This window comes from Lolium rigidum, chromosome 4, assembly GCF_022539505.1.
Source record: "Lolium rigidum isolate FL_2022 chromosome 4, APGP_CSIRO_Lrig_0.1, whole genome shotgun sequence".
NCBI lineage: Eukaryota > Viridiplantae > Streptophyta > Magnoliopsida > Poales > Poaceae > Lolium > Lolium rigidum.
In genome coordinates, this window is record NC_061511.1 from 61,295,087 (window position 1) to 61,310,346 (window position 15,260).

At 43.7% G+C, this 15,260-nt stretch overlaps 1 protein-coding gene across 1 annotated transcript; it reads left to right on the plus strand.

Annotated features, from left to right (window-relative positions):
- The first annotated feature begins 2,348 nt into the window (after window positions 1-2,348).
- Window positions 2,349-9,007, plus strand: LOC124647148 (peroxidase 5-like). The gene is made up of 5 exons (XM_047187127.1): window positions 2,349-2,368; window positions 2,497-2,560; window positions 2,668-2,691; window positions 7,783-8,031; window positions 8,143-9,007. The coding sequence occupies exons 1-5, from the start codon at window positions 2,349-2,351 to the stop codon at window positions 8,926-8,928; spliced, it is 1,143 nt and encodes a 380-aa protein (XP_047043083.1). The 3' UTR covers window positions 8,929-9,007.
- The last annotated feature ends 6,253 nt before the right edge of the window (window positions 9,008-15,260 follow it).

The following is a 15,260-nucleotide window of genomic DNA, read 5'->3' on the forward strand; positions in this document are numbered from 1 at the left end:
AACACCATTTCAATTGCAGTCCTCATAGCTACATCCTGGTCAGTAATGATGTTCAGAGGGTGCAAACCATCCATTGCTACTAAGAATGTCCGGAATAGCCACTCAAAGTTCGCAAACTTCTCATTCCGCAGGAAACCACAGCCAAGCTGTATGGACTGACCATATCTATTGATTCCAATGAATGGTGCGCAAGGCATGTTATACTGATTAGTCATGAAGGTTGTGTCAAACGATATGCAATCATTGTACAGCTTGTACACATCTCTGGCTGCACCATCAACCCAAAAGATGTTCTCAACCCTATTGTCATCGTCTAGCTTGTAGTCATAATAAAACCTAGGATCATCCTCTTTTAGCTTCTCAAAGTATTTCAACAACTCAGGGATGTCTTTGATTTTGCGCTCTTCACTATGTTGGGCTCTGTAATTGCTAATGGTTTTAGTACTGTAAGGTACATTCTGCTTGCTTCCATATATTTCCGCCATGATTTCCATAATCCGACCCGAACTGAGATTTACATCACTTAGCAAATCAATGAACTTCTTCTCTTCTTTTGGAATTTTGTTGTGCGACCTCAAGAATTTTTTCAGAGCAAATTTCTCAACAAATTCATGCGTATGCTCCTCGACAAAGCCGAGTAACTTCCCATCTGGCACCAGATCTTTTAATCCTCATTTTTGCCTTGCAATCTGCCAATTTTGTGATAGCTCGGTTTCTAATCTTCACAGGAGTAGGTGGCAATGAATTGTTCCATGTTTTATTGCAAACAAACAAGCATCTGTCTTTCTCTCCATCTTTTGTAGACTTCCTAGATGATTCAATCCTAACGGAGAAGCCAACATGATGCGCATACCTATTGTAATGTGACAGAGCAGCTTCCCAGGTGTCAAATTTCATGCCAAGAAATGGTGTCTTGGGGGAAAACCCTTCTGGTGTTGACTGAACTTCACCTTCCTCACCACTGTCCTCACTTGGTAAAGTCACACCTGTCTGGAAACCTGATCCGGCGTTAGTGCCTCTGTCCGAAGTGTCCTTCGGGTCGATTTGCGCATCACTAGTCTGACCAGCCGAATATGGACCAAATGGCCCAGTTGCATCAACATTTTCCCAATTAGGAGCACCATGAGATGTTCCTGCAGCATTGCTATTACTCTCAGGAACAAAACCTTGGTCAGGAGTGCTTTCCCAAACTGGAGGAGCATGAGATGATCCAGCTTCATTGTCATTGCTTCCAGGAGCAAAATCTTGGTCAGCTGGCTCGTTAAGATCAATTCCGAACCAGAAATCAAAACCTCTCGGCATTTGCAAAAGTTGCACACAGTTATAAGAAGAAAATTATACAGTTGAATAACTAAATGAACAAGAATTTATTTTTCACATCGCAATTAATTGCTGATTTTATGGATGTTGTTCAACATATTTCCATTTCATGTACTAACTTACTACAATTTTTTGCCCTAGGGGTACTGAAGTGATTGGTTGAAGATCATGCAAAGACAATATTTTGGCTGAAGATCATGAAAACATCCAGGTGCAGGTACTCAAAATAGTTAAGACCAAAAACACGGATCAAGTACGACCTGAACAATGCATCTAAGATGTTAATACTGCTGTAGGCGCCGTTTTGTACATTCTGTGTGGAACATGGTGATGTAAGCAGTAAGGCATGCTACTACCTTTTATCACTGTAGTATCATCCGGTATCATCCGAAAACTGTTGCAGATGCCGTTACTTTTGGATCAAAATACATCCATCAGATGTTACTACCTAGATGATTTCCCTGTTTGAGACATCTTCAGCAAATTACTTTTGGATGGAATCTAATGCATGAACTGAATCAGCTGATGTTTTTTCCTCCATATGCATAACTGAATTTCTTCTTTTGCTTCTACATTTTTTGTGTGCAACATCATAACTGAAATATAACTGGATGTTTGCCATGTTAAGATTGGCATGATGCTTTTAAAGAGAAATATGATGTTACTTCTACTGTTTGATGTATCTACTGAAAATTACTGATTTTTATGAACACCAACTAATGCAGAAACTTCAGCGCCGATTACATTGCTGTTTTTTTCATCATGCTGTTCAGGATAGGAAACTATCTTTTGAGCAAACTACTGGATACTTTCTGAGATGTTTGTTATTTTATCATTGTCAAGAAAGCATAACATCTGGAGATGTTTTTCATATGTAGTGAAGATGTCCTTTTTATACCCATTTTTTCCTGATACTTTCTTTGACATATGGACAAAAATCATGTGCAAAACTGGATTATACTGCCTGTACTGTTTATAGATGTAAGCAGTTCCAGTAGATGTAAGCAGGTTCAGTGCATGTAAGCAGGATGGATGAACAACAAATCAGGTAAGCAACAAATTTCTGGGGTTGATGTTAGCAGGACTATTGGGGTAGATGTAAAGGACAAGAGGTTATTCTTTTCTCTAGAAGATGTGATGTTCTTAGCTGGTACCTGATTTTGAAACTCCTGGTAGATTGCTGCTGGCTGACGGGGTGTTGTTCAAATCCTTGAAAGAGTCGCCAGATCGAGATTGCTGGGTAGATTCTGGTTCGGAGTTTGGAGGATGTTGATTTGAGTCTCTCAGGTTTCGCTGGATCTGGTGGTAGATGTAACTGGATGTAACTGGATCTGGTTTCTGGAGCAGGGAGGAAGCAAAAGGAAGAAGAACGTACGGCGAGAGAGGGGAAAGTTTCACGTTTTTTGGGGCTGGGGATGATCTTCGGGACGACGTGGTCCCACCTTTTTTTGTCTAGACGTTTGGCTGGTGCCAACCTGTGTTCACACGGGACAGCACGTGGTGGTCCACGTTTTTTCTTTTTCAGGAAGTCAATACCGTTCAAAAAAGGAAAGTTTGGGTGACCTGGCTGTAACTTAAAACTAGGCTGACCTGAACGTAGTCGCGTCCAAAGATTTTAACGCACAAAACCATCCAAAGTAGGGTAAAACCCGTTAGCGAGCCATCATCCAACATTATCAAATCCAAGATGCATTAATTTTTTCCTCACGACACACTCTCGCATGGAAAGATTTCTCTATGTTGCATATCAACAATAAGATTTGAGACACAAGAGTTAGGACTGAAACCTCAACAAAATTGGTAGCAACACAACTTGATGGGACAAGGTGGTGTATGTGAACTTCACAACCTTGGGATGGATTTCACTTTATGGAATTTTTTCCTTCGATCTTTTCTTCTTTCTTATCCCTCTTGGTATCTCTTCTTCTTCAAAAGGAGGATAACCTAAATTTTCATCACTTGTCTTAGGATGGATAGTAAGCTAAGCATCCCATTCTCTCAAGTGCAAAGTCCAAAGAGCTTGTGTCATAACCCCAATGGATGATGGGATGTTCCACTTGTTTGGTTTGCCTAAAAGGCTTCATTTTATTCTCCCTACGGTACACATGAGGAGGATATCACAATTCACAAATAACCCCTCTGACGCATGTGGAGGTTTACCACCATGCCTACTACCTAGATACAAAATTGTGATTTCTCATTTGACAATATCTTGGTCATCATATCTAAACCTATTTTGCGAGTATGTATCTTTTCAAGTTGTGGTAGCTTGGATTCACAACATCTTGATTCCAATGATACCTCACATACTTTTTCATACCTCGAGACTAAAATCTTGAACTTTTAGCAAGATGAATACCACTTTGTTGACCGTTACTTCCCTTCATGCCAAACTATTGTAAGAATTTTTTCAGTAGCAACACTTTCTTGCAAGCATCAACAACATCTATGTACTCAGGTTATATGGTTGACAACGAAACACATATCAACAATCTTAATTGCCATGACACTAGTTCTATTGAGTGCATATATAATCATGTATCCTGAAGTTAACTTCCTAGAACCATTGACATACACACATATTTACTCAGGTTTGGACCCACAATGCGGGTAATTATGTGTCTTGATGTATGTATTGGAGGTCTTGGAATTGAATTGAGAACAATAGAAAATCAGCCCGTGTACTGAAATGGGATCTAATACGAATTCTAGTGTTTAATTGTGCAAAATATTGTTGTTGGACCACACCATGGGGCCGACATGAAACTTGTTGGCAGTATGGCGACTTTATAGTTTTGTAGAGTTAAATAACAAAATGTTGGGATTTTATGGGAAATCCCATAAATTAATTAAAACCATGATGGAACCTTATTAATTTATGATTCAAATATGAAGGAATATGACCTAATAAACTACAATGCTCATGGAATCAAATAGCTATTTATCTTGATGGTTATATAACTTGTTTATCATATGTGAAATACCGCATGTGTTCATGTTGCTTAGGTTAAGTTGTTGGTACAATTTAGTTGGTCTTACCTAATTTAATTTTTATGATTGAAAAAATAATGTTAGTTTAGTTCGAAAGTTATTCAAGCAAATCCGGAATTTGTTTTGAACTTCCTATACACCCCCTCTAGGAGAGATCTTGATCTTTCATCTGGTGTTTCATCTGCTCTTTTATGATGCCTAACACAATACCATTTTTTTCCGGTATGGAATAAACCTAGGCGGATAGTTATCCGACTGCTTTGCGAGTCACGGTACAACATGGTAGGCGGTCCCTCACAATTTTAAATGCCAAGACAAGCGCATAATCGCCGCTCTTGCGCTCACAACTGAGGAATAAATGCCGCCAGGGATAACTGTAGTGGGATTGTGCATACCCGGTGTTTTTTTTGCGCGTCATATAAAGTTCATTGCAGACTTCTTGTACATGGCAGACAAGTCCAATGACGCGTTGCATGCACTTGCAAAGGAAATTATTTGTCGTGCCATTACAAGCTAAGACTACAACTACATAGTGTGATGGTATCTATCGGCACATTAATCGTATAATACACAGAAGCTCATACATATTTTTTTATAGTCATACACGTATTGTATAAATCATATAATGCACAGAAGCTCATAGCACACACTAATATATAATTCGTAACACAAAGAAGCTTAAAGCACACAATAATACACATAGTTTATATGCGAAGTATTTCATCGTACCCCAGTCTCAGTTTCACATACATATGTAAGAAACGAACTAAATCATACTCACTAATTTAGATTTTATGAACTTTTAGGGCCAAATAGCACTTCTTTGCATCAAACTCAAATGCACAAACATCTCCTTCCTGCAGCTTTTACTGATCAACACAGTCTGCTCAACTGAAGGTCAAAATGAGAGTACCGTCGTTTTTCATGCTTCACACGAACTTCTTGAAATTGTCTTATTGATTGTCACAGGGACACATGACTTTTCGTTCATGTCTCCGTCTTCACGAATGTGAGGCATGAGAAACGCGTGGACAAAAGGGTATGCAAAGTACTACATAGAAAAAAGAAACAATAACTAGTTCTAGTAAGTACGCATAATAATATTATGAATGCAGCAACATGATTGGAATTCAAAGGAATTGAAGCGACCATGTTTCTTTTCCCGATGATGGTCTTATTCATGGTGCGGACGTGTATCTTCTGATTATGTACTTAAAATTTATCCTTGATCTATTATGTCGACATCATTGCGGAACCTTTAGCGAAGGCCATACTTGTCTGCAGATCGGGAATATGGAGCTGAAACTAGGTCTCGCAAGTTATATTATTCTACATACATACATGTACATGTTACTACAACAGATAAGTTTCATTAGTTTACCTAGCATGGTGATGAGAACAATGTACCTTCCCACATGCAGTATCCATAGCTAGCTAGCTTAATGATGTCGTAAACAATCAGAAGATGACATTATCACCAGCCAACTGGATAACATCTAGTACCAACTCATTATCTAGAGCTAAATTGTTGATTGACACGACAAGTATTTTCCAACTTCTTGGCATGGAGCACATCAACAAAAAAATGCTTGTATCGAATCCTCCGACTTGATTTTCGAGGTATCTATATGGCATTGGAAAACATGTAAGTGTTGAATCGCACTATTGACATCTCCGTACTAAAGATTGGAAAGTAGTTTGGTTATTGTTTCCTTGTTGAATTTTGTGTTTCTCTCATACGTAGATGTACACTTCTACCACATCTCATAGGCATTTTTGTTATTTGCAACATGGTGGAGTATATCATGTTATATACAAATGAATATTAGCTACTAACCTTTCGGTTCACTCTTTCTATCTTCCTCTACCAGTGGGTATATTGTATTCCACAACTGTCTCATACAAATACTTGTCATAAAAGATGTATGTGCCTACTTCCGTAGCCAGTGGTGAGTATCACCTCCAAAAAAATCAAGAAACTAGGCTAACCAAACCTCATGTGAAACTTTGCTCTGCTACTACTATGTTCGGGAATTAGAACTTACTTAGCTTGATTTGAAAAATGCAGCAGAAAATGTATAGTTTCAACATGACTTGTGTAAATGAAAGATCATTGATCATCACAGAAGGAAGCACGTGCATTAGTAAAAGAGCCATGTCATAGGTAACCCATTCTCAAGAGTAGGTCATAAGAATCATTATGAATTGCAGTAGCAACATCAACATATATAGATACACCAGATTTTAACATAGACCCCCCTCCCCCTCCCCCCCACCCCCCCCCCACACACACACACACATCCCAAATTACAGGAAATGTAGGGACCAAAGTACTTAAACTCCTTAGAATATTGGTAAATATAATGTCGGAAATGATTAAAAAATTCACTAGGTAGGACTAGAGTCTCTCATAAATCAAATTTTCACTATCTTGGATATGATCAACAATGATATTTGGGTTTGCACTATCTCACTAAAGGCGGTGAAACAAGAAGACCAGATGTTGCATCTGAATTTCATGACATTGGGGAGGATTCGCTAGATCGATTCACGGCAATCTTCTTCCTTGAAGAGGACCATATGGACAATGTTGTTAATTTGGCAGTGTTGTTCCGGTGTGTTTGTGGGGTGATGTATTTTTGTATGCAGCTTTGAACCATGATTTGTGGCAAAAAACGAATTAGCACCGCAAAAACGCGTGTGACCATTACTTGGGAGAATAGTAGGTTGCATCTATTCAACCACTAGTGGTATGATAATATACAACATAATGTGCAGGGCCTCAAGTAAACGAAAGCGAAATGAACTCTGGAGTGCATATAGATCATCCAAACCCACACGACTTTGCCTTGGTCATACATTGCAAAGAGACCGCGTCCAGGATAACCCCCAGAAACTAGCTAATTTGCTTAACAAATCCACAAGTAACCCTCACACATGACACATCCCTTTTAGAGTAGCTGTTAAATAACACAGTCGCGCGAATGGTTGTGTTGCTAGTGCAAAGTCTGGGTAACACTAGGTAGATTGATGGTGACACATGCACAATGTCGGCCACGATATATTAAGATTTCCGCATATACAATAATTCGTCGGTAAACCTTTTCTCACTATGTACAACCAAATCAAGCACCGGACAAGGGGTAGTGTTTCCGCTTAATGAAATGCTGTTAGGTGGATGGACGCAGGCGAAATATGGCCATGCAACGACGATCCGGTCTTAGTTGACTCAGTGCAACAAACACGCGCCTCCATTTCTCCAATCGATACACGGTGGTTGTTGCATATATAAGGACACCAATGCCTTGAGCAATCAAATCATCCCTCCACACATCAACAAAGTCCACCAGCATTTGGGTCCATCTCTTCTGGAGCTTCAGCTGTAATTAGCCGATCGAAGCAACATCGAGCTAGCTAGCAAGCAGTTCATCGTCAAACTCAAACCGGTAATCGGCTAATTAATCAGGCTAGCTTCTGGTGGTCAAGATGTCGTCCCCGTGGTTGGCCTTTTGTGCGGCGGTGCTGCTCGCCGTGGGCGCCTCTTCGACGGTTGTCAGGGCATCGTACCCGCCGTCGTCGTCTCTGAAGGTCGGGTTCTATAAGCACTCCTGCCCGCAGGCCGAGAACATCGTGCGCGATGCCGTCCGCCGCGCCCTCGCCCGCAACCCCGGCTTTGCCCCGGGCCTCATCCGCATGCACTTCCACGACTGCTTCGTCAGGGTAAGCAAGAGCTTGCTAACAAATAAGTATTTCTAGATCGATAATCCTGCACTTACATGCATAATCTTTGATCCGACCTGACTGTTATTTATGCCGATGAACATGTTTTAGGGTTGTGACGGCTCGGTGTTGATCAACTCGACTCCGGGGAACACGGCGGAGAAGGACTCTGTGGCCAACAACCCGAGCATGCGTGGCTTCGAGGTCATCGACGACGCCAAGGCCGCCCTGGAGGCCGCCTGCCCGCGCACCGTCTCCTGCGCCGACGTGCTCACCTTTGCGGCGCGTGACAGTGCCTCCCTTGCCGGCGGCATCAACTACAAGGTCCCAGCTGGCCGACGCGACGGCCGCGTGTCCCTCTCGGATGAGGTGCTCAACAACAACGTCCCCGGCCCTTCAGACGACGTCGCCGAGCTCATCGCCAGCTTCCGCCGTAAAGGCCTCTCCGCCGATGACATGGTCACGCTCTCCGGCGCGCACACCATAGGCCGATCCCACTGCTCCTCCTTCACGCAGCGCATCCACAACTTCACCGGCAAGGTAGGCACGACCGACCCGTCCATCGACTCGTACTACGCGGCGGACCTGAAGCGGCAGTGCCCGATATCAACGGACAACACTAACGACCCTACCGTCGTGCCGCTGGATGTGGTCACGCCGAGAGAGTTCGACAACCAGTACTACAAGAACGTGCTGGCCCACAAGGTGCCGCTCATCTCCGACCAGACGTTGCTCACCAGCAAAAAGACTGCCGGAATCGTCGCGTTTCACGCTGCAGTGGAGAGGGCGTGGAAGGCCAAGTTCGCCGCCGCCATGGTCAAGATGGGCACCGTCCACGTCCTCACCGGCGACGAAGGAGAGATCAGGGAGAAGTGCTTCGTTATCAACCACCACTAGCTAATTCACCGCTACAAGTCCATTCAGATGCATACTAGCTGTCAATATATACCCTGAAAGTAAATCCGTCGATGAGCTAATCTTGAGAACTTCAGAATGAGAGATTAGTGTTGTGGTAAGAAATTGCTCAGAATGAGCGATTATGTATTGTATACTGCAGGAGTATAAAATTGTGATGTAAATTCAAAGTTGTGCTGTCAAATACATCTATTTTGTATTTTTCATCTGAGTTTTAAGCTATATATGAATTTTAGTATACTCTCATTCTATAATACTATCATTAGTTCAAAAGGTTCCGGGCACAACATTGGAAATGAGGGATTGGTGATGTTTTCGAAAATCTATATACTCTCATTCTATATAGCCGTTTGGTTATGTTAAAGAGGTGTGTTCCGTTAATCCCTAAGCTCTACGGTTCTAAAAAGAGCTGCTCCAGCTTTTGGTACAAAATAACACGGAGTTGGTTTCAATAATTCCACTCTACTCTGGCTCAAGCGAGGAGAGAAACTTGTTCACAGCCAACTCCGTGTCGTAGTAGTGTGGGCTGCAAGCCCATCTATGCAGGATGGACTGCGGTAGAAATGTGAGTTTTGTTGGGCTAAAAAAGGCCTAAATGGGTTTACATTTTTCTTCGTCAGACAAAGCGAAAAGAAGTTAGGTCGTACTAGGGCACCATGATCTGAGGCTCACCGTGGAGGTCGGACACGGTAACAGGGACCTCATGGCTGATGGCGGGAGGCTCCTGGATACAACGTCAAGCTGCTAGCGGCCGTGACGAGCTTGTGGCTTCGGTTGCAAGCAGGGGTGGCGCCAGGGTCGATTCCCGCAGCTGCAACCTATGACTGCGGAGGCAAGGTCAATTTGTTTGTCCGAGAGTTAATTTAGGCAGTGCGGGATGTCGTCGTGGCGAAAACAAGCTCTTGGCGGTGGCAACGTGGAGCTACAACTCGATTTGCACGGTGATGATAATAAATCGAACAAGTTATTCGACTCTGGTGGAAGGTACGTCGATACGTTCGCCGGCGGCCTTAATTCGGTGACGGCACACGTGAATCATGTTGCGGTGAAGCCAAATCGGGTAAGAGTCTTGGCGCTCGGAAACATGCCCGGGAGACGTGCGTAACATTTTGGTCACTTATCGGTGGCAGTTGGATGTAAATTATAGTCGCTCCGCATTTTTCTGTTCCGCAGAACTAACTTCACATGTTTGTACTAATAGCTGGAGTAGCTCCAACTTTTTAAAACCGCGGAGCTGAAGGAGGGGACACCGGAGCAAAAGTCTATGTTAAACTGCATGCAGCAGTGGTGCCGTTCATATTCACGAAATAGTGCTGTGCCGTTTTCATCCCACCAATTTACCAAACTCGGGTAATCTTGAAAATTAATTTTATGAAACCTAGTAAACAAATTCTCCTTTTTTTGAAACTAAATCATAATATATATAAGATAAGCAAGCCGCCTCATTAAAAACCTTCCAGTCCCCTTCGGTACCCTGGTAAGGAAAAGAGTGCGTAAGAAACTTGTTGCGTGAATCACATAATTACATCATATTGGCTTTCCTAGGACAATGAGAGAACACCACCTCTGTAAAACTATGACAAAGCATCAAACACTCCTCGTAAATAGCTGCAGCTAGACCAAACGAATTCCCGCCTTGGTTCGTAACTTCAATAACGTCCATGCAGTCAGAATTCACCTCTATCATGTTGCATCCTATCTGGCCAACAAGGATCAGTCCATCCCGAAGCGCTCTAGCTTCATCAGAAGATGGATCAGATATAAAAGGAATGCCACAACAACTAGCCGCTAGAAAGCCCACAGTATCATCACGAAGAATTGCACCAGTACTTCCAGAACCAGCATCAGCGCTAAACCCTGCATCCAAATTTTGTTTCACGAAATTTTCCTTTGGTTTTACCCACCCATGTCTGGCAATTTCTGTCTTCCTCTTCTTTGCTCTAGAGTAATTCAGAGTGAGTGTAGATATCGACTGAGCAGTACGAGCGGGAGATGAACAGTTTCACCATGAGTAGTTTTTCTCCGTTCCCACCAAATATACCAAACCGCAACCGCTATAAGATCATTCCGATCCACTTCAGGAATCTTTCGATTCCTCGGAGCCACTGCCAACTTGTCCCGAAGCAAGGATTCCAGGACCGCACCACCATTTGACTCGGAAGAACATACATGCGATATCAAATCCCTCATACCGAGTTTGCTCCAAATTTCCAGAACTCGCGGACAGCAGAAGAAAGCGTGCCGAATGCTTTCACAATCAGTTTGACAGAGCGAGCATTGAGAGCTCGTGATCATGTGTCTATTAGCTAGCACCCCATTACAAGGAATAGCTCCCAGAAGCGGTCTCCATAAATGTATTTTCACCTTTGTTGGAACATTCAAAGACCATATTGTTTTCCAAACCGGCAAATTCGATGATGTACCATAACCTGATGTTCTCCTTTTTTTTTGGCAAACAACTCCATAACATTAAACTTGTCAAAGGATACAAATACAGGAGAGGGACATCCAGTCCCTTTTACAAAGCACAAGGCTGGTTACATGTGTGCATGATCGCACAGAGGTGAGAAACGATGTCCACTCAAGAAAAAGTTGTTGAAGATTGTAGATGGAGCCAACCAGTCATCGCTTATCCGATGACAACTCGAACTCGAAGATACCTGATGTTCTCCTTAATTTGATGTCGTGTTGATGATCCCACTCCGCATGGTAGCATGAGCGCACCGATAAGATCCCCGTCTTGGTGAAATGCCAAGAAACAAAGTCCTGCATCAGCACACTAGCTAGAGGAATATTCAGAATACCCTGCACATCAACATGCCAAAAAATATCAGATAAAATATCTTCATCCCACTTCTCAGTATTGGGATCTATTAGATCAGAAACTGTAGACAGAATAATGTTGCCTATTCTGGTAGTGATCCTGCGATTTGGACCTCCAGGAACCCACGGATCCGTCCAGATATTTATTTTGGATCCATCACCAACTCGCCACATATGTCCTCTTTTGAATGTTTTGATACTGGCCAAATGCTTTGCCATGTATAAGAACTTCCTTTTTTCAATTGACAATTCATAATTTCCCCGGATGGATAGTATTTTGCTCTCAGTACTGTAGCACAAAGAGAGTCTGGTACAGAGATTAATCTCCAAACCTGCTTTGCCAACATAGACAGTTTAAAACAGTGAAGATCACGAAAGCTCATACCACTCTGATTGTTGAAGTTGGTTCCACAAATTCTCTTATGTGGAACCAACTTCAACAATTAACAGGTGGCATGCATGATAGTTTAGATCTAAAAATTAAGAAACAAATCATGTACGTTTACTTCCTCCGGCTACGTGTCAATTGCTAGAGTTGATGCACGGGGGTAAAATTTAATGTACCATATCTTATAAAATTAATTTTCAGATGGAAAATTAGGATAAATATGTACATATGTTCATCTTTGTTAGGGCAATATGCTTGTTGTATTACCAGGGGCCAAATGCCACAATATATAGTACATGTACAGGTGCACATATGCAGAAAGCTCCCTAACATAGGGAGAAACTACAATATACAGATATATACATCTAACACCCCCCTCAAACTCATGGTGGATCCACAACACTGAGTTTGGAGAGTAAGAAATCATGCTTGCGCTCGAGTCCGTGCCTTCGTAAAGAAATCCGCCAACTGCAAATCTGAAGGCACATAATGAACCGCAACAACATCATCCCGTACACCGAGCACGTGTGTAAAAAGCATCAACACCAATATGCTTGGTCAGCTCATGCTTGACCGGATCATGTGCAATACTGATAGCACTCGTACTCGTCGGACAAAAGTGGAGTGGGTGTCGTAACAGAGACCCAAAATCTGCAAGCAACCACCGTAACCAAGTCACCTCAGCAATCAACAAAGCCATAGCCCGCAACTGAGCCTCAACATTCGAACGGGAAACTGCGACCTGTTTCTTCGTCTTCCAAGCAACAAGCGAACCACCAAGAAACACACAGTAAGCAGAAAGTGAACGACGATCCATAGGATCACTCGCCCACGTAGCATCCGAATAGAACTGGAGCTGGAGAGAGCTGGAACGGGGAAAGAAAAGGCGACGAGTGATCGTGCCACGAAGATAACGAAGAACACGGAGGAGATGACTATAGTGAACAGTGGTAGGAGCTGAGACAAGCCGACTCGAATATGAACGAGGATAAGAAATATCGGGACGAGTGACGGCAAGATAAACAAGACTCCCAACAAGATGGCGATAACGGGTGGGATCAGGAAGAGGATCACCATCAGTAGGACGAAGCTTAACATTAAGATCCATAGGAGTATCAACCATGCGCTCATCCCCAAGAGCAGCACGAGCAAGAAGATTCTGAATGTACTTTTCCTGAGAGATAGAAAAGCCATCAAAGTGGAGGAAACCTCAATGCCAAGAAAATAGCGAAGAGGACCAAGATCGGTCATAAGAAACTGATCACGAAGACGAGCCTTGACGAAGGCAATATACTCAGGATCATCACCAGTAATGATCATGTCATCAACATAGAGAAGAAGAAGAGTACGTCCACAAGGAGAAGTATGAACAAAAAGTGCTGGATCATGAAAACTAGGAGAGAAACCAGCAACAGTCACCACAGAGGCGAAGCGCTCAAACCAGGCACGAGGGCCTATTTGAGGCCATAGAGAGAACGTCGAAGATGACAAACCATCCCATCGGGAACAGAATACCCAGGAGGAGGCTGCATGTAAACCTCCTCACTCAACTCGCCATTAAGAAAAGCATTCTGAACATCAAGCTGAGAGACAGACCGGCGGCAAACAGAAGCAACAGCAAGAAGGGTACGCACAGTAGTCATATGAGCCACATGGGCAAAAGTCTCATCATAGTCACGGCCGTGCTCCTGCTGAAAACCACGAGCCACAAGACGCGCTTTATAGCGCTCAAGAGATCCATCCGAGCGAGTCATAATTTTATAGACCAACTTACACGTGATGGGACGAACACCAGAAGGGGGAGAAACAAGATCCCAAGTGCCAGTGCGCTCAAGCGCAGCGATCTCCTCAGCCATGGCAAGCTGCTGATACGTCTCAAACGTATCTATAATTTCTTATGTTCCATGCTACTTTTATGACAATACTTGAATGTTTTATACATACTTTACATCATTATTATACATTTTCCGGCACTAACCTATTAACAAGATGCCGAAGCGCCGATTCTCGTTTTCTGCTGTTTTTGGTTTCAGAAATCCTAGTAAGGAAATATTCTCGGAATTGGACGAAATCAACGCCCAGGGTCCTATTTTTCCACGAAGCTTCCGGAAGACCGAAGGGATAACGAAGTGGGGCGACGAGGCACCGCCACCATAGGGCCCCAGAGGGGGCCCGCGCCGCCCTATGGTGTGGGGCCCTCGTGGCGCCCCCTGACCTACCCTTTCGCCTACTTAAAGCCTTCGTCGCGAATACCCCTGTACCGAGAGCCACGATACGGAAAACCTTCCGGAGACGCCGCCGCCGCCAATCCCATCTCGGGGGATTCAGGAGATCGCCTCCGGCACCCTGCCGGAGAGGGGAATCATCACCGGAGGGGCTCTACATCATCATGCCCGCCTCCAGATTGATGCGTTAGTAGTTCATCCTGATGGGATTCGTAGCATAGAAAACAAAAATTTTCCTACCGCAAGAACGAAAACCAAGCCAAGATCTAATCTAGTAGACGGTAGCAACGAGGAGATGATGAGACTAACCCTCGAAGATTCGCAAAGCTTAACGAGATTAGATCTCGGGGTGGATGTAGACGATCACTTGCCGCTTGCAAAAGCGCGTAGAAGATCTTGATCTTGACGGTGCCACAATCGGGCAGCACCTCCGTACTCGGTCACACGTTCGGTGTTGATGAAGACGATGTCCTTCTCCCTGTTCCAGCGGGCAGCGGAAGTAGTAGATCCTCCTCGGAATCCCGGCAGCACGACGGTGTGGTGACGGTGGTGGTGGAGATCTCCGGCAGGGCTTCGCCGCAAGCGCTGCGGGAGAAGAAGGAGGAGGGAATAGCTAGGGTTTGGGCGCAGGGTGGTGCTGCGACTTGGGGAGCTAGGGCTGCGACTTGTGGTGCCCTTGGGGTGCCCCTTGGCCTCTTTAAATAGGTGGCCAAGCCCCTTGGGTCATCCAAAAACCTGCCCCCAAGTTTGACTGAGTTCCGATAGGTTTCCGGTTCCGAAAACCTAGTCCTACTCGGACTCTTTTGCCAATTCCGAAATTGCATTAAGGAAAGACTCCTTTTCCCTTAAGGCAACGTGGTTGCACCTATTATGGAACC